The following is a 27379-nucleotide window of genomic DNA, read 5'->3' as shown; positions in this document are numbered from 1 at the left end:
TTTGGCATCAACAGAAACTTGATTGAATTTGATGGACTTTTATTGATCAAATGGGTGGAGTTTTTTTTCCTCTTTCAACCTATTTAACTTGATCAATATGTAACAGTATTCACTGGGAGAATTTACTCTTGTTCTTTTTGTAAATGATATTGTATAGGTAATTATAATATTATTAAATAGAAATATCATAAATTGTGACATTCATGTACAGTCATCTGTGGCAACATTCATAGAGACAATTGATAAATAATGGTTTGGTAGATAATCGATTTGATAATTATACAGATGGTATTGGCTCAACAAACAAAATTAAACATATCTAAACAGTAAGCTTTATGAGTCATGGAGAAACTATGCAATGAGTGACATATTGTGTAATGGGGAGGGGAGAGGGGGGTAATGTTCGACCAAGAAGGAGGAAATGGGGGCAGGGTATGATAAATTATGTCGTTCAGATTCTGATACAAAGGGGAGAATAAACTTACATAGAGGTTAATGTACAATTCCCTAATCTTTAGTCTACATTGAAGACACTATCGGGCCAAGATTATAGTATTGGTCAGGATTCGCCCCAAAGTTCGTCCATTGTTCTCAGTTCTTCTATTTCTATGAACCAGAACCTTAGCGCTGAGGATACTGGTTTCTCCAAGTTTCAAAATAAGGACACAATATGCTTAGCTACATTCAGATTTTGCATAGTTAGGAACTTTTTACATGATGATAAAATTTTACATGATGTTTCCTTTGATGTGACTGCATGAGATGCCAGTTCATCTTCTACCAGAATATTAATGTTTTGGCATTACACGTACACGTTCTAACGGGGTGGCACTGTGGGATCTACTAGATGTATTTGTATAGCTTTACAAAAATGGAAGACTTGTAAATGTTAGCAATGATCAGTAAGATATTTAGTGTAAAAATAGAGATTATTTAACGTTTTTGTGAGAAATGTGTAGCAAAGTTGCAATATCATGCTAAATTTTAGATCATTACACCCATTACTCCTGTGTTACTGTGTACAGCCCACACTTAATTTATACATCTCCTATAATGGCTGTATACATGTTTTCCATTACTTTCTTGTGCTTTTTTTTTTACCAGGTTTTCCCAGTAATTACCCAATTGATTATTCTAAAACAATGTACTGTGACCGACGGGAATACCCCTTGCCTGATGTACCGTTTTTAACTGAACTGACCAAAGAGCAGAAGGCTCTGAAAGAAAAAGAAAATGGACCCTGGAACCAGCTTACCAAAGAAGAAAAACTAGCTTGTAAGTAATTCATATTTTAGATCCCGATTTTCCACTCAATGTTCTAAAACTAATTAATAGAAATAATATAAATATTTCTATTGCTTTAGGAACTTCTTTCACTTAAACTGAATTTGAATCTTCAATTATATACCTTTAAAAATTAAATTACAAATATTTAGTGCAGACCAACAAAAAAAAATGGAAATGAGAAATTTAAACAGAATGTAATAAAAAATTAGATGAAGACCGGTTAATAGAAATTAAAAGATCCCTATATAATTTATTATATACAGGGAATATGCTGGGATTTAAAATTGTAATGGATATAACTTCTAAATGTTAAATATCTAAGAAAACCCACATTTTATATTCTTCCAAAAGTCCATAAGAAGCCCCCAGGATATTTTCTAGTATCTAGGATAACTTACATTTCTGCAAACATATCTTATTATGTGTATACTTTTTTTACACTCTTTCTACACAATCGTATCTTAATTAAACAAGGGATGTTAGAAAAAAAGCATGCAACGGTCATTATTTTTTAGTCTCCTGTGGTGTATCTTCTCCATATACATATATAGCAACATGATAAAGGCTATATGGCTGTAAAATATATTTTTTTTACAAAAATAGTAAAATATGAAAGAAAAGAAAATATTTTTTTCTAATGAGTTGGTCTGTATTAATACATTGGTGTGCAATATTACACAATATCACTGTTATTGTAGCACCAGTATACATAAAAAGAATAAAAGTTAATATAAATGACATGATAACATATAATATGTATCAACAAATAATGATAAGTGCAAACAGTGTATATTCTGCAGCCACTTATAAAATACTTTTTCCAAGTACCATAAACCATGGTACACTCCTATTATGAGAATATAGGACAGTGTTGACAGTGGTCAATATTCTTTCACAATTTTAGCACATAATGTTGGGTGATTTTACCAGTGCTCCTTTCTGCTGTTATTGCACCTGTATATATCATGTGGATATTTTAATTTGTATTATCCTTACACGTGTTGGGAATCTATGACGGGCTTTCATTTATGAAATGCTGAGCAGCCATTGATATCGAGTACTCTTTCATGTTGCTATCCCTCTCTGCAGTATATCGGATAAACTTCTGCCAGTCCTATAAAAAGATGAATGCAGGATCAGGATCAGAGTGGAAAACCATCGTGGGCGGCGTGATGTACTTCTTGGCTTTTGGTGGATTATATCTCTGGTGGCACCGAACATACGGTCAGTTGACATAAGTTTACTTCATTTACTGGAACGCAGAAACATAAAATATTAATTTGTGAAAAAGTATAAAAAGTATTGAATAAAATATCAGTAAAAAAGTGAACACCGAGGGTCAGATTTATCAAAGTCTTCTGTTTTAAAAAGATCTAAAGTACTAAAAGTGGGGCAATTACCATGGAAACCAGTGAAACCATCAGGCATATTCCATTGGTGATGGCTCATCTTCTACATTTTTTTTTTTTTTCAATTCTTTATTTTTGGTTTGACAGTTACATAGTAATACATATGCTTTGTTTGGCTTACGCAGAAGCCCATTGTTTCCGTCATGGTAACCGTCCATTTTTCTTTTTTGTAATGAAATAATACAAGAATTTAACAAATAACATAAATTTGGTTAACATATGTCACATAGTTGCGCATTACAGGGTTGTTTGGCTCAGCATTATTATCCAAACCATTGGTTTTACCAGTTGAGAGTTAAGTCCCCTAAATCATGTGTCAAACTGTTCCCATGGTTCCCATACTTTTCGGTAGGTAGATGAGGTGTTTCGCACCTGGGCCGTCAACCTGTCCATCAGACAGTTATCTCTAATTTTCGTCCGTACAAGCGTGATAGGTGGGGTGTCTGTTTTATTCCAATGTTGTGCTAACGCCCTGCGGGCTGCCAGATTTAGTGAGTTTAGTAATTTCTGATTGTGTTTGTCTAACCCCTCAGTCGGTCTGGACAGGAGGCAAGCCCATGGGTCTGCGGTCAGAGGTCTCTGCAGTATGCGTGAGTTTTGGTCTGTCACCTCTTTCCAGTATATTCTAACCTTGGGGCATTCCCACCACATGTGGATGTAAGTGCCTTTTTCCCCACATAGTCTCCAGCATGTGTCTGATGAGCTCAGGCCCATATGGCATTGTTTTGTCGGGGTGGTGTACCACCTGAATAGGATTTTGTGCATTTGTTCCTGTAAGGTGGTGCATATTGAAATCTTGGAACTTGCGTCCCATATGTCTCGCCACTCCTCCCCCTCTAGCTTCTCTCCCAGATCCATTTCCCACCTGTCCGTGTAGGTTAACGTACCCCATTCTCCTGATTCCTCCCCTATATGGTTATACAGTGTTGTTATCATTTTCGTGGGCATGTGTTCCCTAAGGCACATGCTCTCGAAAAAAGTTTTGCGTTTGTGTATTGCTGTTCTGACTTCTGTTGTTTGTGCGAAGTCTCTGATTTGAATGTATCTGAAGAAATCATGGTTTGTCAGGGGTGCTAGAGTTTTTAGTTGGTCAAAGGTGATTACCTGGTTATCTTGGTACAGATGAGCATATCTGTGTGTCCCTGTGGCTTTGATTCCTAGGAAAGCTTCTGTACATAGTCCTGGTGGGAACGCTCTGTTACGGAGTATCGGTGTCATGGGGGAGGGGTTGTTCATGAGTTGGTATTTTATGGCTGTTTTGTCCCATATGTCTATAGAGTTTAGAATTGCTGGGCAGGTGGTTCTGAGAATTACCCTGTGGTTTTTAGGGGTCCATATGAGTAGTTGTGGTGGGTCTTTGCCCATGAGGGTGGTTTCTATATCTACCCATTGATGTTGTCCCTCAGGGCTGTGCCAATGTGCTATTTGCGCTATCTGTGCTGCTAGATAGTAGTGGTGTAAGTGTGGTAGTCCTAGGCCCCCCCTCCACTTTGGATTGTATAGTACCGCTCTGGCTATCCGGGGTCTTTTTCCCTGCCATATAAATTCGTCTATTGCCTTTTGGATGTCGGCTATATCCTTTTTTGTGACTTTAACGGGTAATGCTTAGAATAGGAAAAGGAGTCTGGGCAGGACATTCATCTTTATGGAGTGCAATCTCCCTATCCAAGAAATTGGTTTGTCCGACCAGTTCTCCAGATCTTTTTTCAGTTTGTGCATTAGTGTTGTGTAGTTTTGCCTGTATAGCATAGAATGTTTTTTTGTTAACTGTATCCCTAGGTACGTGAATTGTTCTTTAGCTAGTTTAATTTTGTATGTGTTGGTTAGATGAGTGTTGTCCTCTTCAGTGACATGGAAGGAGAGAGCCACCGATTTGGTGAGGTTTACCCTGTATCCCGACACCTCGCCATACTCCAGTAGGAGCGTATGCAGGTGTGCCAGTGACTGTTTTGGATCGGACAGCGTGAGCAGAACATCGTCTGCGTACGCCGCCACTTTGTATTGTTGTGTTCCTATTTGTATCCCTTTGATGTTAGGGTCATTTCTGATGGCTTGCAGCATGGGTTCTAACACCATCGCGAAGAGGAGCGGGGACAAGGGGCAGCCCTGTCTCGTTCCATTACTTACACTGAAAGGTGTTTTTTGGGCACCGGTTATAAGTGTTTGGGCTTGTATGTCCGTGTAGAGTGCTTTGGTAGCTGTTATGTATTTTTCTGGGAATCCCTGCTTTTCCATGAGTCGGAACATAAAGGGCCACTGTACCCTGTCAAAGGCCTTCTCTGCGTCCAGTGACAGGGCCAGTGATGGGGATTTGGTCTGTCCCATGTGCCATAGTAAGTCTACCCCTCTACGGGTGTTTTCGTATAACTGTCTGCCTGGGATAAAACCCACTTGGTCTGAGTGTATTAGTTTAGGCAGTAGTGAGGTTAGTCTTGTCGCCAGAATTTTTGCGAATATCTTTAAATCCGTGTTGATAAGGGAGATTGGTCTATAGTTGGCGGTCTGAGTGGTGTCTTTGTTGGGTTTTGGCAGCAGTACAATGTTTGCTGTGGCCATGTCTCGGTCTGGGGTTCCTCCAGTCATAAAATGATTATATAGTTTGGTCAGTTGTGGGATCAGTTCTGTTTTAAATGCCTTGTAGTATTGGATATCGTAGCCATCAGGGCCTGGGGCTTTGTTGCCTTTGAGTATTGAGATCGCTGCTGCGATTTCCTCTGGTGCGATCGGTTCATTTAAGAGGTCGGCTTCTCCCTCTGTTACTGTGGGCAGATCCGAGTGGTTAAGGAAGGTCTCTATGTTTGTCAAGTGTTGGTGGAGTTCGCTGTCGCTGTGGGGGGAGTGGTTATATAAGTGACTGAAGTAGTTAGTGAACTCTTTATTGATATCTTCAGGTGTGCTAGCTATAGTGTTTGTATGTGTTTTTATGGTCGTGATTGGTCGAAATCCGGGCCTGGGTTTCAGGGTCCTGGCCAGTAATGTGTCCATTTTGCCCGCTTTTTCATAGAAAAAGCATTTAGACCACGTAAGGGCCTTGGCGATCTCGCCTATGGACATTTCCTTCAGGGCATGTCTAAGGTCTTGGAGTGATTGGAAGTTATCTGCGGTGGGGTCCTGTTTATGTCTAGTTTCCGCTTTCCGTAACTTAGTCTGTAGCTCTAAGAGCTGCTTCGTTTTGGTTTTCTTTTTATGGGTTGCAATTTTAATGAAGTGTCCTCGCAGAACTGCTTTGTGCGCTGCCCATAGTGGTGTTGGGCCTATATCCTCCCCCTCGTTAGTGGTGAAGTAGTCTGTTATAGCTTTTTTGGTGTCATTGAGTATGGTTTCGTCTTGCAGAAGTGATGTGTTTAATTTCCATGTCCAGCTACTGTGGTGCTGTATTTTAGTCAGGGTCGCTGTTACTGCTCCGTGGTCTGACCATGTGATGTTATGTATTTCTGTTTGGCTCAATTTGGACATTCCAGCCCCGTTTAAGTATATGTTGTCTATCCTTGAATATGTGTTGTGTGGTGCTGAGTAGTACGTGTAGTCTTTTGTGTGTGGATGTTGTATGCGCCAGGCGTCTAATAGCCCTGTGTGTGTAAGAAAAGCGTTGAGCAGTTTGTCTTGTCTCCCCCCCCCCCGCGCGCGAGTCATTCCTGGTTTGCTACTCCTGTCTATTGCCGGGCAGGGGACCGCGTTGAAGTCTCCCCCCATCACTAAGATGCCACCTGTGAGGTGCGTTAATAGCGTTTTCAAAGAATCCCAGTATCCTGTCTCAGGAGTGTTGGGGGCGTATATATTTACTATATGTATCCTCGTGGAGTGTATGGTGCCGGTGAGAGCTAAATATCTGCCTTCTGGATCTATATGTGCTTTAGTCAGGTTAAATGGGCATCGTTTGTGTATCAGGATGGCCACTCCTGCTTTTTTCCTCAGAGCCCTCGCTTCGTGGACTGTATTGTAGATATGATTTTTCAAGTGTACGCGTGCCGACCTGGGTAAGTGGGTTTCTTGTATTAGAGCGATATCCGCTTGTTTAGCCTTAATGTCTCTGTGTAGGGTCCTGCGTTTGTTGGGCGTGTTTAAGCCCTTGGCATTAATTGTCAGTATGTTCAGAGTCATGGCGTCAGTCGTCTGATATGCGGACCGCATGGGTATAGTCCCCAGTGATCTAGTGATGGGTGGGGTGGGTGTTGTAAAAGGTCAGTCTCTTCCGTTTGTTTCGTAACATCCTGTGACTTTGTGACATCATTCAAAACAAATAAAACGTTAACATAATAACTAAGTACATAACAATAAACAGATTTGCATATATACATTTGCACATTTTCTCTGGTCTTACAAGTCGCCAGAGTAACTGGTGAGCGCGCACCTATCTCACGGGTGTTTCCGTTAATACCCGGGAAGGTGCGGATGCTCCTCGCATCTTTCGAGCCTTGGTGTCGTGAGCCCCGTGTTCGGTTGTTTGTCCCCCCCTCTGGTAGTTTCACCATGTGGCCCTCCCCCCCCCCATTCGCTCCAAACATCGTATGGGTGGGTACCACCTCCCCTCCCCCCCCATCCTTCTATTGTGTGGTGTGTGTGTTGTGCCTCCTGTCGTGCAGTCTCGCTACCAACCGGGTAGTAGTAATAGTGGTTACAAGACATTCCCTTCTCTCTATTTGCTCTTCCCTAGGGAGTGCCGTGTAACCTTTGCTCGTAGTGAGTGAGCGTTTGTCCCACATACCAAATGGCCTATGTTGTCCTCCACTTTGTAGGTCGGAGTAGGGAGTGGCTCTCTGGTGTCTGTTTGTCCCTTACTCATTACTCATTATATTTACATTTGCACACACATTTATTTTTTTTTTTTTTTTTTAAATTGTACATACTGTTTTTCTCTCTTTGGGGTGAAAGGTCATGGGGTGTTGGGCTTTGGGCGTAGGATCCCCCCCCCCCCCCCCCCTAATCTTTAAGTCCTTCCCTTCAGGGAAAAATGAGCGGTACTTAGCTGCAATACGTTGCTGCGGTCTGTACCAGATCGGTCTCAGTGTCCCCAGTTGTAAAGTTATCGTGTCCGTTATGCCTACTTGTGACTTAGGCGTCGGTCCATTCACTTTGGAGCGTTGAGAGTTCTGGCATCTGGTCCGTTTGTAGGTTGAGGGTCGGTGGGGGTTCTATGCGTAGGTTGCGAAGAAAGCGCTGTGGGTCGTACCCTGGCAAGAGGGTGTGAGTGGCTCCCTCTTTGAATGCCACCAGCTTGAAGGGATGGCCCCACGTGTATTTTATTGTGTGTTGTTGTAGTAGCGCCGTCAGTGGTTTCCATGCTTTTCTTCTCTGTAAAGTCGTCGGTGATAAGTCCTGGTATGCAGTGATGGTTGCACCCTGGTATTGCAGGGCGTTTTGGCGTGTGTATTGCATGACCGCCTCTTTTGAGGAATAATAGTGGAACTTGATGATAATGTCCCTTGGCGGCATCCCCTCTGCTCTTCGGGCGCGCAGTGCCCTGTGCGCCCTGTCTATCGCCCATTTGTCTTTGGGGATGTCGGGTATTAGTTGGTGGAAGAATAGCTCCATCTTTTTTACCAGGGGGCCTTCGTTTTGCTCCTCCGGTACACCTCTCAGCCTAACGTTATTCCGGCGGGAACGATTTGCCAGATCTTCTATTTCCAGCTCCAGGTCGGCTATTCTTTTTTCAGCGGCTTGTGAGTGGGCCACTATTTGATTGTGGGCTTGTGCAGCAGCGTCAGCTCTGGCTTCCAGTGTTGCGGTTCTGGTGCCCAGAGCGTGTATCTCTGCCGTCAGCGCTTGCGTGCTCTTGGAGATCTCCCCTGCCAGGTAGTGTCTGACTTCTGCCAGTTTGTTCAGGACGCTGGCTATGTCTGGCTGAATGGGGTTGGGTGAGTCCGGGCCCGGTGTGGCTGCCGGTGAGTGATGCGGGCTGCTCCGGCGGCCATCTTGTGCGGCCTGTGAGCCTCGTGGAGAGGTAAGCATATCGGCTACTGAGACAGCGGCTTCTTTCTGCTCACCTTTTTTTTTTCGCTGCGATTTAACTCCGGACTGCGCCCCTGACATGTTGGGGGTAATGTAGCTGGTTTTGGGGGCTCGATGCTGCTGATAGTGGGTAGATTGTGCTCGGATGCTGCGGAGCTCACAGACTACACGTCCGTCTTAGTCTGCGGTCCGGCCACGCCCCCCCATCTTCTACATTTTTGTGTTACTTTGTGGAACAGAACACATTGATCAATCTTCCCTAAGTATCTATTCTAAAGTATGTGTATAGACTTTACTCCAACATATATTAAAGTGCTGTACAGTTGGGCCAACTACAGTACAATGTTCTGGACTGGACCCCCTGCACTACCAGAGTAAGTAGTCAGATGGTTTGACTTCTTACGCAGGGGCCATTATGTGTCACTCCCTGCCTCCACAGTAGCCTGGTTATGAAGGCTTAACTCATTCACTGAGAATAATCAGCTGACACGCAACCAACACGCTAATCCTACACTGCAGGGTTCAGCTCACTAGAGCAAATAGTGTGTTCTAGCAGCAGCTTCCCCCTCTCAGTGTTGCCATCAGACCACAGATACAAAGTCAAACCATTTTAAAAAAAATGTTTGACTACTTATAATGGATGGGGTGCCAGTACATATCAGTTTGCCCAAGTAAGTACAGCATTGTGGGAAATAAGTCTCCAAACATAGCCATAGATTACTCTAAGCACCAAAATCACATCTTAATTTATTAGTTTTGGTGCGCAGATAATGTCCCTTTACTTGGACAATGTAAAACATTATCTTTCTGAGAAACAATACTGTTTACATTTGGCTGACAGGCACACTTCTTCCTTGTAAGAAAACATAGTTTTTGGTTAAAGTAATCCTTGCTATACTATACTCCACCCCCACCCCCATCCCGCCTCTTCCCCCACCAAACAATAAAAGCACAACCTCACCTTGGTTCCAGCATCTAAGCCATGTTCTCCCTCAGTCCGGTCCTCTTCGACTGTCTTCACTCCCCAGTGCTGTAAAAATACTCCAAACATGCACAGAATATTGACATCAGCAAGCCCAGAACTCTTGTTCTTTGCTGGCTAATGATGCCCAAATGATGCTGTAAGAGGTGGAGTTACATCTCTTTCAGAAGATGAGTTAATCAGTATTTCATAGTGAAACACTGCACATACAGACTCCAGGCACCAAAACCACTTCAAACCGCTGAAGTGGTCATGTCACTTGGAGTAATTCATTAAGGTAATTTTTAGTCAGAATTTCAGTAAGACAAACACATGGTAGGGAGATCAACTGCTTCCTTGATGACTACATAGTAATTTAATATATGCACATATTATATACAGTGTTATATGTAATTATAAATATGAATTCCATTACCAGGTGCACTACCTCACATCATATAAATATGCAAACAGAGGGAAATTAATGTGCTATGTTACTATTATTTATGTATAAAGTGCCAACACATTCTGCAGCATCTGGTACAAGTAAAAAGAGAAAGATTAGATACACTACATCTAAGAGAACTCAAAATGTGAGAAACAAAGGAGGTGTTGAGGGACTAGGTATTGTGGGAGCTTACAATCTACATGGACAGGAGGGGTGAGTAACAGGAGGTTCGGACTTCACGGGTGAGAATGGTGTTAATATAGAATCCATACTTGTGGAAGCTCAGATGCAAATGTTCTAAAATGGAACACTATGTCACACAGTCCTATTCTGCTCTTATTAAGCAATACATGATAACAGTTATAATTGAAACATATATTGCTACAAAGTGATTCTAGTATATCTCTTAATGCCATGATTTGTCAAAGGGAATGTTAAGAGAATAGAACATTTGTATTGTTTTAATCTACCCGTGATGCAGATTCTCTAAATATACATACAGTAGGGTGAATTACAATCTCATATTTAATATTTATCACACAATAACATCTCCTGATAAGCTGTTAACAATGTTAAAAGATCAGAATCCCTCTGATATTGTGACATCAGTTTTACCATTATTGGATCAATGAAAATGGATCCTACACATTATGTTAAGCACTCAAGCTGATGACTTATTGTCACTTTAATGGGACCATTGGACACAATGAAATCAGCTCATAAACTGAATTAAAAACACTCTGATAACAAATAACCATTACCCCATAATACTTCTATGTGTTAGCGCATGGAAGAACAAACCTCAAACATCTCCTCTGATTTGATAATATATGCAAGCAATGGTAGGCAATGTTAGGCAACACAATACACGTAAAAAGAAATATAACAAACTGGAAAAGGTTGTTATATTTGTTTTAACGTGTATTGTGTTTTCCCACATTCTTTATTGTTTGCCTTTTTTTGTGGTGTCATTGTGAGGTACACCAGGGATATCACTTTTTTACTTGTATTGTATTTTGTCTCACATATTCGTGTTTATATATTATTTCTCTCTAATGTTAGGAAACCATTTCTTTTTAGTTGCTGACATAAATACATATGTGCACAACAGACTAGTGCACAAATCCTGTTCAGCTGCACTGAACAAATCAAATTGAGCATTCACAGTTTGCTGAACAAAGGGATTAGTTTGTCCAGAAATTAACAAGCTTTGATTTAATTTGATTCGTTCAACACAGCTGAATAGGATTTGTGTACCAGTCTAGTTTGCAATATCAGAAAAACCACATACACTGCAATGCCTCTATGGAACCTAATGGGCTAATTGCATGTGTCCTCTGTTAGCATCATCAATGCACTTGTCTCTCCATAACCTTCAAGCTGTGATGTCATTGAAAGCCCTGCAAAGGCATCCATTTTCTTTTACTCATTGACCTCACAATATCAGCCTACTGAACACAGCATCACAAGATTAAAGGGATACTACAGGCATCCAGATCACTTCATCTTATGACATGGTCTGAGCACAGGGTCCCTTTCCCTTTAACCCTGCAATGTAAAACATTTCAGTTTTAGAGAAACTGCAACGTTCTCATTGCAGGGTTAAGACTGCCTCTAGTGGCTGTCTCCCAGACATTCACTAGAGGCGCGTCCTGCAGTTTCACGGAGTTTAACTCCATGAAACGATACTGGATGTCCTCATGCACAGCGTCCAGCATCTTGCAAATCGCCATAGGAAAGCATTGATTCAATGCTTTTCTTTGAGAAAGGCCTAATGTGTGTGCGGCGTATACCATTCATATGCATTAGGTTACCCCTTGCGCTGACGGCAGAGGAGGCAATGACAGAGGAAACAGGTAAATGGTTTAAGGGTTTTTAATCCTTTCATTGCGCTAGGGGTGGGAGGCTGCGGGAGCAGAGTGACACGGTAGTGTTAGGAATATAGCTTTGTATTCCCTTGTGTTCCTTAACCACTAAATTCTGAGTTATGGTACACTGATATCAATAAGATGGTTTGTGAAATTTGTAGTATGAGTATTTTGATAACTATCGTGTGATTCTGGCTGAAAGTCATAAAAAGATATTGATCAATTAGCGTTGCCAAATTTGAATGTAACCCCGTGTATTTCCAGGAAAGTTTACACAGCCCCATCTCTTCCAAGACAACACTAGGGTTCTTTTCACTAAAAGTTAAACTCATCATCAACACCAAGTGAGCTCAGTTCAGTTGAATTCCAAGAGGAGTGAAAATATGTCATCCAGGATGAGAATTTAATCATTGGCATTGTTAGTCATTAGGCATTGTTAGAGAGATGTGAGTCCTATTTTATCACATCTGCTTATAGATTGCAGTTGGGCTGATCATTTCTTACAATACCAGCCTGCTAAGTTCTATGTCACACTCCTGTGAATAGTTAGCACAAGGACAGGGCTAACTCTGACCACTGTGATGTCAAACAATCGTGATGTATTTCTTCTGTGACAGCTGGGGCCATTCAGTGAATCTGCAACAGTGTGGGAACTCAGTTCATGTAAAACTGGCTTTAACCCTTTCACTACATAAGCTACACTGTTGTTATTATTATTATTATTATTGCCGTTTATGTAACGCCAACAGATTCCGTAGCACTTTACAATATTATGAGAGGGGGGTTTAACTATAAATAGGACAATTACAAGAAAACATACAGGAACAATAGGTTGAAGAGGACCCTGCTCAAACGAGCTTACAGTCTATTGTTTGTTGTTGTGTTTTCCTAGAAAACAAAATGTAGCAAAAGTAAAACTCAAAACAAACCTATTATAGAACTTGTGTATGTCACTTTAAGAAGAGTGATGTTATATTTTTTCTTAGTTTGACCTTTAATGTGACTAAAATGTCCATTTTAGATGTATATCACTCAAATGTATTATTAAGTGTGAACAGCAGATGGCATCAGAGGTTGCTTATTGAAATGGTACACAGCAGACATTCTGAACATTTAAAACATTATTTATTTTATAAGAGATGTATAATATACTGTTCACACTCATTTCAAAGTGTCTTCGCTTGGTCCATACAAGCTGCAGAACAAGATCTCTAAACATGGCATTCACATTTCCCTCTTCCTGTTATTAAGAGGTTTTCTACACTGAATGATGGATTAAAATTGAATTGTAAATGTTAGATAAATATAGGCAAACGGGTACTATAACCTAGTTGGACATTTAAACTTGTAGTTGGGGCAATGGCACCCATCACTGTTGCCCCCAGACTTCCTTCCTTTGTGCCTCTGCAGCGTGAGGAAGCTTTAACCGAGCAGCAGTTATCATTCTCGGCCTATCACTGGCTTCCCATTGAGAGAAACAGTACATATTATTTCTCTCAGTTGGAGGCTACTGATAGGAAGTGCATTGGACATTTAAAATTGGATACACACTTATGTAAAAAAAAAAATATATATATATATATGCACACGTTGATAAGCCACAACCTGCCTGACATTGGGTAGCCCCCCACTCGTGCTGCCAAAACAGCCATGATGCGTTGAGTGTTGACTTCACAAAACATCTGAACATGTCATGTTTGCCCTATCTAGATCCAATTCTTTAAGTCCTGGAGGTTACGAGGTGGGGCTAGCATGGATCAGAACCATGGTTTCCTAGCAGAACATTGCCCAGAGCATAACGCTGCCTCCACTGGCCTGCCTTCTTTCTATAGTGCATCCTGCTGCCATCTATTTCTCAGGTAAATGTACATGTGTGCACATGCACCCGCCCATCCACCTGATTTAAAAGAAAATGCAAATAATCAGACCAGGTAACCTTCTTACATTGCTCCATGGTCCACTTCGGACGCTGTTGTCTCCATTGATGGCACTTTTTGCGGGGGACAGGGGTCATCATGGGCACTCTGACTGATCTGTGGCTATGCAACCCCATGTTTAAACACATTTCTATCATTCCAGCAATTTGAGCTACAGTAGCTCTTCTGTGTGAATGGACCAGACGGACTAGCCTTCACACTCCACGTGCATTACTTACCCTGACTCCGGTTCATCTGTTGTCCTTCCTTACAACACTTTTGGTAGAACTAGCCACTGCATACCAGAAACACCCCACAATACTTGCTTCTTTGGAGATGCTCTGACCCAGTTGTCTAGCCATCACTATTTGGCCCTTGTCAAAGTCACTGAGATCTTTTCACCTGCCAATTTTTCCTGCTTCCAACAAATTAAATTCAAGAACTGACTGCTCACTTGCTGCCTAATATATCCTACACTTGACAGTTGCAATATATAAGTTTTTTATTGTTATTTTGATATGAATGCACATTACTGTTAGGGTTATTGACTAAACTCCAAACTGTAGCAAATTGCCAATTTAAAGGCATCAAATCAACTTTAGCTTAAAGGAACACTATATTGTTAGGAATACAAAGCTGTATTCCTAACACTATAGTGTCTTTCTTCTTTCTGTCCCTTGCAGGTTAATAACCCTTTTTTTCACTTACCCGATTTTAGTGCCTTGGGCTCCTCTCTGACTTCAGCTGATGGGGGAACCTAATGCATGGCTAGTGCAGCATTTTTCACTCAGAGACACATTTACAGACACCCACACTCGCAGCACCTGCTGGCCAACACCGTTACTAAAGATTGTGGAGGACAATTATTACAGTTATCCTGTAACTGCAGTCTGTCCCCTTCACAGGTGATACCTTGTCCCTTCTCTCTTCTTCACGCATGAGGTTTTGATGTTGAGATATGTCATCATAATATAAGTCCTGGCAGCCTTCAGCTCTGTCCTTTGAGAAGAAAGGGATGGGACCAGGGACCAAACTCAGGAAGGGAACTGACACATTTATTTAGCACAATGGCAGATTAAAAAAATATATAGTATATATAGTTCATTTAAACACCCTGCATATGACTAGTATGTGATTGTGTGATACATTAATGTATAGTGCACACAACTATTACTATGAACATTATTACTGTGGAGCTCTATGATACAATTATATGCACTGCAATTTACTGAGAGTTTTATTGCTGTGGAACTTGTATGGCACAACACTGAGAGTTTTGTATCTGGGGATCCAGTGATATATTCAGAACTACTGCCGGTGAAGCTGGTGCAGCCACACAAGGGCCTGCACTTTGAGGTAGTCCATCGGGTGGCCCATGCACTTAAGGCCACTGGATGGGTATTGTTGAACAGGGGCCCGATAAGGCGTGGCAGCTCTTCAAAAGCACAACCAGAAGAGTAGCAACTCAGCCATGAAGTGGAAGACCATGTAAGTTACAGAGATGGATCACCAAGTGCTGAGGCACATGGTGCATAAAAGTCATCAACGCCCTGCTGATTACATAGCTGAAGAGTTATAAACTTCCATTGGCATTAATATCAGCACAAAAACTTTGCGGCGGGAGCTTCATGCTATGGGTTTCCATGACCAAGCAGCTGCATGCAAGTCTCACATCACCAAGTACAAAGCCAAGTATTTGTTCCAGTGGTGTAAAGCACGTTGCCAGTGGACTCTGCAGTGGAAATGTGTTCTGTGGAGTGACAAATCACACTTCTCTGTTTGGCAGTCTGATGTGTGGGTCGGATACCAGGAGAACATAACCTACCTGACTGCATTGTGCCAACTGTAAAGTGTGGTGTAATAGGGATAATGGTATGGGCCGGTTTTTCAGTGGTTGGACTAGGCTCCTTCCAGTGAAGGGACATTTTAATCCTTCTGCACGCCAAGACATGTTGGACAATGCTATGCTTCCACTTTGTGATCACAGTTTGGGGTAAGCCATTTTTCATTCCACCATGACCCAAAGCATAACCATAAACACATGATTGAATGATTGTTATGTGGAAGAACGTGACTGGCCTCAACACCTTTGTGATTAACTGGAACAAAGATTGCGAGCCAGGCCTTCTCGTCCAACATCAGTGCCTGACCTTACAAATGCTCTACTGGATGAATAGAAAGTCTTACAAAAACACTCTAAAATCTTGTGGAAAGCCTTCCCAGAAGAGTGGAAGCTGTTATAGCTGCAAAGATGGGACCAACTACATATTGATGTCTATGTATTTAGAACGCAATGTCATAAAAGTCCCTATTGGTGTAATGGTCAGGTCTCCCAATACTTTTGTCTATATAGTGTATGTGTCGTCTTTTCACCTTATAAAAGAGTTAGACGACAGATCTGTATAAGGTCAGATCTCTTCCAGATGGTGGCAGCAAACACTTGTTGTTGTGCGATGACCCTTGCTTACATTTTGCTGCCATTTTATTTCAGTAGGCAGAATTAAAGATGCTGTTATGCAGGCAGAAACAAGTCAGAAAAGGCCATCAAAAGTCCATACTGTTCATTTTCATAGCATTTATGTGTAGTAGGTTACCACGTACAAAGCAGTGACTGATTGACATAAGGGTAGGACACAGGTAGCAGGACATAACACATTCTTTCAGAATTGTTTTTATTGTAAATCTGGTCCGTGACATTGATAATCAGTGCAGCAAGGCCTGTAGTCTATAAGTGGTATGAAATCATTTTCCACAGCAACTCCCCTTCAATATGTTTAAGGACAATATTTTAAAAAAGTGAGGGAAAAAAGTATTTGATCCCCTGCTGATTTTAAACGTTTGTTCACTGACAAAGAAATGATCAGTCTATAATTTTAAATAGTAGGTGTATTTTAACCGTAAAACACAGAATAGCACAAAAAAAATCCCGAAAAACACATGCCAAAAAAGTTATAAATTGATTTGCATGTCAATGAGTGAAATAAGTATTTGATCCCCTATCAATCAGCAAGATTTCTGGTTTCCAGGTGTCTTTTATACAGGTAATGAGCTGAGATTAGAAGCAGTCTCTTAAAGGGAGTGCTCCTAATCTCAGCTCGTTACCTGTATAAAAGACACCTGTCCACGTAAGCAATCAATAATTCAATCAGATTTCAAACTCTCCACCATGGCCAAGACCAAAGAGCTGTCCAATGAGAAGGTGACACCAGTTGGTGTGATTATTCGCAAATGGAAGAAACACAAAATAACTGTCAGACTCGCTCGGTCTGGTGCTTCATTCAAGATCTCACTTCGTGAAGTTTCAATGATCATGAACTATACGGGAGGATCTTGTTAATGATCTCAAGGCAGCTGGGTCCATAGTCACCAAGAAAACAATTGGTAACATACTATCCCATGAAGGACTGAAATCCTGCAGCGCCCGCAAGGTTCTCCTGCTCAAAAAAGCACATGTAAAGGCCATCTAAAGTTTGCCAATGAACATCTGAATGATTCAGAGGAGAACTATGTGAAAGTGTTGTGGTCAGATGAGACCAAAATCAAGCTCTTTGGCATCAACCCAACTCGCCGTGTTTGGAGGAGGGGGAATGCTGCCTATGACCCCAAGAACACCATCCCCACCGTCAAACATGGAGGTGGAAACATTATGCTTTGGTGGTGTTTTTCTGCGAAGGGGACAGAACAACTGCATCGCATCAAAGCGACAATGAACGGACCATGTACCATCAAATCTTGAGTGAGAACCTCCTTCCATCAGCCAGGGCATTGAAAATGGGTCCAGCATGACAATGACCCAAAACACACAGCCAAGGATACAAAGGAGTGGCTCAAAAAGAAGCAGAACCAGACCTTAATCCCCTAGAAAATCTATGGAGGGAGCTAAAGGTTCGAGTTGCCAAACGTCAGCTTCAAAACCTTAAAGACTTGGAGAGGATCTGCAAAGAGGAGTGGGACAAAATCCCTCCTGAGATGTGTGCAAACCTGGTGGCCAACTACAAGAAACGTCTGACCTCTGTGATTGTCAACAAGGGTTTTGCCACCAGGCACTAAGTCGAAGGGGTCAAATACTTATTTCCTTCATTGATATGCAAATCAATTTATAACTTTTTGACATGCGTTTTTCTGGATTTTGTCTGTTGTTATTCTGTCTCTCACTGTTACACCTATTATTAAAATTACAGACTGATCATTTCTTTGTCAGTGGGCAAACGTTCAAAATCAGCAGGGGATCAAGTACTTTTTTTCCCTCACTGTATATAAACATGTGGCAAAATTATTGGCACCCCTAGGCATTTATATGAGAAAAATATACTTGAAGCATACTCCCATTGGTATTTTACATTTATTTGTACACCTGGGTGACTAGTAACAGGAAATTGTTCAACCACTTCCTGTTTCACAGGGGTATAAATATAAGGTAACACATAGGCCAAATTCCCTTAGTCATTCATCATAGTGGGTAAGACCAAGGACCAAGGAACATAGCTGTGGTGAAGGAGGAAAGGAGCAGAAACCTATTCTGCAGCAGCTGGTGTGAGTGAGCATAGCACAGCAGAGGAGGAAGTATTGAAAGGGGAAGGAGAGAGATGAGAGATCTCGTCCCTGATTGTAGAAATATCAGAGAAATGAGTTGCAAAGTTTGTTGCAAGGAACTAGGAGGAGGAGGAGCAGCAACAGGGAAAAGAAGAGAGTTAAAAGTTTGAAAGATGCGTTTGGGTTCACAGGAGAGCATGGTTATGAATGTATTGAAGTCGTTTTCTTTTGCAGAGTAAAGTTTATAGTGGAGGACGTCAGACGCAGAATGAGACTTTTTGGAGGTACGATCAGCTTGGTGTGCCAAAGTTGCAAATGGGGGCCCTTTTTACATTTCAGTGAAAGAGGTGGCATGATATCTAGTTGAGAGGAGAGGGTGGAGTTGTAGAGGGAGGTTGCAGAGTTAAGGCTGGTGAGGTTTGAGATAGGCAAAAGGATAGCTTGGAGATTGGTGGAGAATCCCTTTAGGTTAAAACCTTCACTTCTTGACCTAAAGCGATTTTTCCACAAACCTCCAACCTCCCTATATATATATATATATGGGTGGGGGCCGGGGGGAGGACAACAGGTCCCCCCCCTTATTATAATTTAGGGACCCAACCCACCACTCAGGGGTAGGTGCCAGGGGGGGGACAATAGGCCCCCCCCCTTTATTGGTATTTAGGGCCCCCACCCACCGCTCATGGGTGGGGTCCGGGGGAAGGACAATATTTCCCCCCCCTTATTCTAATTTAGGGCCCTTGCCCACCGCTCAGGGATGGGGGCCAAGGGGGAGGAAAATAGCCCCCCCCATTATTGGTATTTAGGGCCCCCACCCGCCGCTCAGGGGTGGGGGCAAGGGGAGGACAATAGGTCCCCCCCTTATTTTACTTTAAGGCCCCCACCCGCCGTTCAGGGGTGGGGGCCGGGGGGGAGGACAATAGTTGTCCCCCCCATTTTTCTGATTTAGGGCCACCACCCGCCACCCAGGGGTGGGGGCTGGGGGGCAATAGGTCCCCCCTTTAGTTTAAAAGCCCCCACTCGTGCGGCACAGGTGGGGGGCCGGGGAGGGGGCCCTGTTTTTTGTTTTTTTTCCAGTGAGTTTTTTTTTTTACACCGTTTACGAGACATGCCCCTACTCGCGGTATAGCAAGTAGGGACATAATTTAGTAATACTAAGTAATCCTTACTTAGTATTAGTAAATTTGTCTGAAAGACCAATTTAGGTCTTTCAGCCTTTTAGTAGATAGCTCCCTAATACCATGGGAATTAGGGAGTTATCTACTTATTCATTCCTGTCATTCCATTGACTGGCTAAGTAACATTTTACATGAATGTGTGTTACTTGATAAGTGTTGCAAATGCTTACAGCTAAATCCTGGATATGTTTGTATACTTTTTATTTAAACTTGTACACAGTGTAACATCCTTCATTCTTCCAATGGTTAGGTATATTAGTACTTCGGCAATACTATGCTTCGGAACTTCGGAAATTTCAGAAATTCAGCAATTCGGCACTTCGGCAATTCAGACATTCGGAAGTATCCGAATGTCCAAATTGCCCAAAATTTGTCCAAATTAACATTCGGAACGAAACGAATTGCACATGTCTAGTCTGCAGCTCTGCACCCGGAGGAGCTGCAGACCGTATAGGAAGGCCACTGGACCATCAGGGGGAAAAAAAGGTATTTCTAACCCCCCTACTTCCTTTGCCAGCAGTCACCCGCTGCCTCCCTCTGCCACTAATCACCCCCTCACTCACTCTACCCCCTTACTCTGCAACCAGTCACTCCTTCCCTCTCACACTCTGCCACCAGTCACCCCATCCCTCACTTTACCACCAGTCACCCCTTCCCTCACTCTGCCACCAGTCCCCCCTCCCTCACTCTGTCACCAGTTACCCCTCCCTCTGCCACCAGTTACACCCTCCCTCACTCTGTCACCAGTCACCCCCTGACTCTGTCATCCCCTCCCTCAGACTATCACCTCCTCCCTCACTGTGTCACCTACTCCCTCACTGTGTCACCTCCACACTCTGCCACCAGAAACCCCCTCCATCCCACACTCTGCCACCACGCACCCCCTCACTTACTCTGCCACCAGTCACCCACATCCTCACTGTCACCAATCATCCCCTCCCTCACTCTGCCACCAGTCATCCCCCCCTTAAACTCTGCCACCAGTTACCCCTTCCCTCCCACACTCTGCGACCAGTCACCCCCTCCCTCCCACACTCTGTCACAAGTCACCCAGTACCTCCCTCACTCTGTCACCTCCTCCCTCCCTTTGGGAGAGCCTCTTTTAAAGTTTAAAGCATTTATGAGCAATATCTGAGCAATATCCTGAACCAGCTTGTTTCTGACCTTGAGTATTTCTGGTATCCTGACTCGACTTGTTATTCCATTTATCTGTATTTCTCTTTCTCTGACATAGGCTATACATCACTCTGTCTTAAGCTTTATTAACGTTAAGCAGTGCAGGAGATGGTGCTAGAAGGAGTAGATATAGATATAGATATAGATATATACGTAGGTTGTATACAGGCCTTTATGCATATTCTGGATTCTTGGATGTGAATTCATGCATTCTTAATATGTGTAATTATTTTATTAAAGCGGCACTGTCATGCCGAATTCCGTTTTTTTTTTTAACCCCCCCTCCCGCCTCAACTACATCCAATCGACCCCCTAGTCACCCCCAAATGCCCCTATGCCCCCCACATTACCTATTTTTTATTCTTTATTTTCTGCCCCGATCTATATTCAGGGCGCCGCCATCTTTGTGTGGGTAGGTGAAGTCCCTGTGGGACACGTCATCTACCCACACTAGATAGCCCTGAGATTCCCGCACATGCCCAGTGAAACATCTGGACATGCGAACGGGAATTTCACCTATTCATTCATTCATCAGACAGACGAATGAATGAATAGAAAAAATCAGACGAACAAACTAACACTGTGTATCAGTGTTCGTTTGCTTGTTCGGTTTATTACAAGGAGGGAGCTACCGGCGTGCAGCTCCCTCCTTGCAATATGTAAAGACAGAAGCGGCAGGGAGCAGTGCTCCCCACCACTTCATAAGCCCCCCAGGTCCCCTCCTCACTCTATGGGGGTCAATATGACCCCCATAATAGCACAAGGGAGATTAAAATCTCCCCAATGCCCCTACTCGCTATACCGCGAGTAGGGGCATGTCCACTAAACAGTGAGCAGCCTGTGGCTGCTCACTGTAAAAAAAAAAAAAAAAGGGTAATAAGGGGGGGACGGGGGACCTACTGTCCTCCCCCGCCGGCCCCCACCCCTGGACGGCGGGTGGGGGCCATAATGGGAATGAGGGGGGACCTACTGTCCTCCCCTCAGGCCCCCACCCCTGGGCGGCGGGTGGGGGCCATAATAGTAATAAGGGGGGGGGGACCTACTGTCCTCCACCCCCCGGCCCCCACCCCTGGGCGGCGGGTGGGGGCCATAATATTAATAGGTGGGGGGGGGGACCTACTGTCCTCCCCCCCCGGCCCCCACCCCTGGGCGGCGGGCGGGGGCCATAATAGTAATAAGGGGGGGGACCTTCTGTCCTCCCCCCCCGGCCCCCACCCCTGGGCGGCGGGTGGGGGCCATAATAGTAGTAGGGGGGGGGACCTACTGTCCTCCCCCCCGGCCCCCACCCCTGGGCGGCGGGTGGGGGCCATAATAGTAATAAGGGGGGGGGGACCTACTGTCCTCCAGCCCCCGGCCCCCACCCCTGGGCGGCGGGTGGGGGCCCTAATGGTAAAAGGGGGGGGGACCTACTGTCCTCCCCCCGGCCCCCACCCCTGGGCGGCGGGTGGGGGCCCTAATGGTAAAAGGGGGGGGGGGCCTACTGTCCTCCCCCCCGGCCCCCACCCCTGGGCGGCGGGTAGGGGCCATAACGATAATGGGGGGGACCTACTGTCCTCCCCCCGCCCCCACCCCTGGGCGGCGGGTGGGGGCACTAAGTAAATTCCCCCCCCCCCCATCAAGGTGACTAGGGGTGCCCAAGCCCCTAGTCACCCACCCAAATAAAAAATGCCCCTACCTACCCCCCTCACCCTAAAAAATAGTGAGGGGGGAATAAAATTGCTAACCTGTAAAGTAAAATTAAACTTACCATTCGACGTCTTCTTTTTTCTAAAATCGTCATTTTCAGCCCCAAAAAAGGCCAAATAAAAAACCATCATAGCCGTCGAACTAAAAATAAAATAAAAAACCCGAGCGCAAAAAAAAAACCCGACGAAAAAGAAAAAACCAGAGCGCACAAAAAAATAATCCATCTTCACCCATGGAGGGCTCCGCGCAGACTGAGCTCCGCAGGGCGGGGCAAGGCTTATAAAGCCTTGCCCCGCCCTGCAATTAGCCTAAGAACACTCTGATTGGTGGGTTTAAGCCAATCAGAGTGCTCTTTGTCATTTTACAAGCGTGGGAAAGTTCTTTGGAATTTTCCCACGCTTGTAAAATGACACAGAGCACTGTGATTGGATGGATTTCAAGCCATCCAATCACAGTGCTCTGTGTCATTTTACAAGCGTGGGAAAATTCCAAAGAACTTTCCCACGCTTGTAAAATGACACAGAGCACTGTGATTGGATGGCTTGAAATCCATCCAATCACAGTGCTCTGTGTCATTTTACAAGCGTGGGAAAATTCCAAAGAACTTTCCCACGCTTGTAAAATGACACAGAGCACTGTGATTGGATGGCTTGAAATCCATCCAATCACAGTGCTCTGTGTCATTTTACAAGCGTGGGAAAATTCCAAAGAACTTTCCCACGCTTGTAAAATGACACAGAGCACTGTGATTGGATGGCTTGAAATCCATCCAATCACAGTGCTCTGTGTCATTTTACAAGCGTGGGAAAATTCCAAAGAACTTTCCCACGCTTGTAAAATGACACAGAGCACTGTGATTGGATGGCTTGAAATCCATCCAATCACAGTGCTCTGTGTCATTTTACAAGCGTGGGAAAATTCCAAAGAACTTTCCCACGTTTGTAAAATGACACAGAGCACTGTGATTGGATGGATTTCAAGCCATCCAATCACAGTGCTCTGTGTCATTTTACAAGCGTGGGAAAATTCCAAAGAACTTTCCCACGCTTGTAAAATGACACAGAGCACTGTGATTGGATGGATTTCAAGCCATCCAATCACAGTGCTCTGTGTCATTTTACAAGCGTGGGAAAATTCCAAAGAACTTTCCCACGCTTGTAAAATTACAAAGAGCACTCTGATTGGCTTAAACCCACCAATCAGAGTGTTCTTAGGCTAATTGTAGGGCGGGGCAAGGCTTTATAAGCCTTGCCCCGCCCTGCGGAGCTCAGTCTGCGCGGAGCCCTCCATGGGTGAAGATGGATTATTTTTATGTGCGCTCGGGTTTTTTCTTTTTCGTCTGGTTTTTTTTTTTTTGCGCTCGGGTTTTTTATTTTATTTTTAGTTCGACGGCTTTTGATGGTTTTTTATTTGGCCTTTTTTGGGGCTGAAAAATGAAGATTTTAGAAAAAAGAAGACGTCGAATGGTAAGTTTAATTTTACTTTACAGGTTAGCAATTTTATTCCCCCCTCACTATTTTTTAGGGTGAGGGGGGTAGGTAGGGGCATTTTTTATTTGGGTGGGGGGTGGGTGACTAGGGGCTTGGGCACCCCTAGTCACCTTGATGGGGGGGGGGAATTTACTTAGTGCCCCCACCCGCCGCCCAGGGTGCCACAGGCTGCTCACTGCTTACTAGACATGCCCCTACTCGCGGTATAGCGAGTAGGGGCATATTATTTACTATTCATTTTTACTTAGTATTAGTAAAGTTGGCTGAAAGACCAGTTTAGGTCTTTCAGCCTTTTAGTAGATAGCTCCCTGATACCGTGGGAATTAGGGAGTTATCTACTAAGCGGCTGCAAGATGCAGCCACAGCAATGAATAGGATCGGGGTTTCATTCATCAGAATGAAATTCCGATCCGAACAAAGTACCGAATTGCATCCTAACACCAATGGAGAAACAGTGCTCATTCTGTTAGGATGCAATTCGGCAGTTTTGCCGGCGTTCTGTCTAAGTGACAGGACGTTCGGCAATACTGACAGGAAGCATTGTGGGAACTGGGAGGAAAGCTAGGGATCATGGGAAAATTGCTCTGACCAGCGGAAATGAAGCACACTTTGCTCCTCCGCTGGTCAGAGCTGGTCAAGCGGAGGAATCCTCCATAAGACAGAGTCCCTACTTTGTCTTATGATTTTAAAGAAAACTAAAGAAGACAGGAAGAAAAGAATAACAGATCCTGAGAGAGGGGGAGAAGAGGAAGAGATTGAGGAAAGGTAAGTTCGGCATGACAGTGCCGCTTTAACTCTACTCCTTATAGCACCATCTCCTGCACTGCTTTTATTCTCACTCTCCTCCCTTACTCTGTGATCTTCACACAAGATATTTACAACCCTCTGTAAGAATGGTGTCTATTTTCTATCAGATATGTGTCTAATCTGCACTTATGTCACTCTAACCCCTGTATCACAAATCAACTTTGAATTATGTGTGTCGTTTTTGCGCAGAGATGCTTTAACCCCTTAAGGACACATGACATGTGTGACATGTCATGATTCCCTTTTATTCCAGAAGTTTGGTCCTGAAGGGTTTAAACTTGAGAAAGGAACATTCTCCTTAAAGCTTGTCCTTCCAAAATTCTGTTAGACCAAGAAAAAAGATAAAAGATACTAATTTCATCTGGTTTTTTTTACATCTTGTTACTGGACAAATACAGCTGCAATCGCTCTCTCTCTCGCTACATACTCCTAACATCTCTTTTTATTACCCTATCTGCCCCTTCTTTATAATCACAATGTTTATTTCATTCATCCTCCCAGAACCCATAGCATCCATTTCACCTGCTCATCAATTTGTCTAATCCTGTTTTTATTTTAGCACCTCCCCTCTGATGTTTCAAGTCTACCTTCCCTCACTCCACTTCCTTTATTAGTTCTCCCCCCACTCGACCATCCTCTTTATATAACACTTGTCATTCTCTCTTCTCTTTTATAAAGCCTTCCATTTAATTTTTATCCTTTTCCCTCTCTCTGCTTTACTCCAGTTTGAGCTGGCTGAGGTTTATGTCCCTACCTAAACCTCAGTCATCTCAAACTCTTCCAAAGCCACAGCCTTCATCTGTTTTGTGCAACGTCCCTCTCATCTTAACCCTTCTCCCCAAATGCAACACATCTCCTTCTAGTTCCATTTCCTCCACCTCCAAGCATGTTTAAACTCTCTTCCCATTTTTTTTCTATAGTCCCCTTTCCCTCCCACAGACTTTACCTATTTGATCCGAGTCTTCATATCTATCCTTTCTCTATCTCTGTATCTCTACGGTATATCTTTCTCTGATTTTCAGGGTTATTTATGAATAGTGGAATACAATACACCTTTCCATAATACAGGGACTCTTCCTTTTAACTTAATTGGTTTCAAAATAAATTAGTCTTATTCACCATAGAATATTATCAAAGGATTGGGGCAGAACCCGGCCAGACATCACTTCTTTGGACTCCTCTGTATTATCTATAAATTAGTCTATAATCTAACTTCATGACCATGTGTGTCCTGGACAAGCACTATTGGATTTCACTTGAAGTATGAACTACCATTTACATGAAATACGGTAGCTGGCTTTCCCACTCTGGATTTAATTATGTGATTACAATGCATGGTGTATCTGCCTCTTAATTTCCCCCATATTCCAATATTCTTCTCCCCGCCTTTTGCCCCCTTAGCTCCTTATCCCAAGAGCCCACTTTCTATCTCTATCCTGCAATGTTATGGTGTGTTGTTGTTTTTAGCTATGTTGCCAAACGTACTTGCACAAGTCAATGTCAATCAATGTCATAGTGATTTCTCAAGATAGCAAGACAAGAATCTGCAATCAAGACAATTGTGAGGCATGCTCTTATATCTTACCTCATTTCAAATCCCTCCAGATATTTTGGTCATTCAAAATGGCTGACCACCGAATGTCACTATTCCACCTTTCCATACCATAGTTACTTCACATTAAAAACATTTCTGCTGTTTATAATTGCGATTGTACCCATAGTATATTAATGGCTGTATTCACAATGTGCAGTTTTGTCACTTAATGGTACGAAAATATGTACAATGACACCTTCAAAAGATGTTGTTATGTCCTAAGTGATCAGTCTTTATCACTGACTGAATGATGACTATACACTGTGAATTATACCATTTACAGTCCAAGTGGAACAATACCTCTTCTGGTGAATACCAACCATTAATTTAAAACTGAAATGTACAAATGTTTTGTACATTCAAATACAAAAAATCAATAGACTTGTGCAGAAAATCCACTCAGCTGTGGTGAACAAATCAAATGCCAGTTAAGAGCTGGATGAGCAAATTGATTAGTTTGCGATTTGCCGAACAGGATTTGTGCACAAGCCTAATAATCAAAAACAAAACTGATAGTAATGTACAAATGCATAAAAAAAATCATACAGAGCTGAACTCCTAAATACCAAACAAATATCACATGTATTATATATTCACACGAAATGATGTATATGTACAACATATAGAAAAATGTAAAGTGTCAAAATAATATCAAAGAAAAAACCATGCAATAGAAAAAAAGCTAAAAACGCACTTACCTGGCTGTAGAGGGTCGAGAAACGGTGTACAGTGTTCTATCAACATTCCACAAACCAAATTACGCCCTTTGTTACCTGCTACAAACACTGCATTTGAGAAGAGTTGATTCATTTTTGTTGTGGGCCTTTTTTCATTGATATTACTATGTTCCATGCAATCAAATTAAAAATGATAATTGTATTTTACCCATTTATGTCTAAAAGTTAGCCTTCTGTAGTAGCATGGCATCAGCTCAGTGTGTCAGAATTAAGTTCCATATTATTTAAATATTGTTTCATGCTACCATGCCAAGCTGTGTTGTATCTGTCAGAGTTCTGCTTGTTCAGTGCCAAATAAAGCAGTTTGGTTGCTTTTCTCATGCAGGCTCAGATGAGTTGA

General features: G+C 43.0%; 1 protein-coding gene across 1 annotated transcript in view; it reads left to right on the top strand.

Annotated features, from left to right (window-relative positions):
* LOC134607955 (cytochrome c oxidase subunit 4 isoform 1, mitochondrial-like) overlaps positions 1 to 27379 on the top strand; it is an 83608-nt gene that overhangs the window by 35651 nt on the left and 20578 nt on the right. Inside the window, exons 3-4 of the mRNA XM_063450556.1 lie at positions 1105 to 1275; positions 2377 to 2511. Of these exons, the coding sequence (XP_063306626.1) occupies positions 1105 to 1275; positions 2377 to 2511 (306 nt within the window). The remainder of the gene's footprint in view (positions 1 to 1104; positions 1276 to 2376; positions 2512 to 27379) is intronic.

The sequence above is a fragment of the Pelobates fuscus genome, chromosome 4 (genome assembly GCF_036172605.1).
Source record: "Pelobates fuscus isolate aPelFus1 chromosome 4, aPelFus1.pri, whole genome shotgun sequence".
Lineage (NCBI taxonomy): Eukaryota > Metazoa > Chordata > Amphibia > Anura > Pelobatidae > Pelobates > Pelobates fuscus.
Note: the sequence above shows the minus strand (reverse complement) of the source record. Positions and strands in the feature narration are given on the sequence as shown.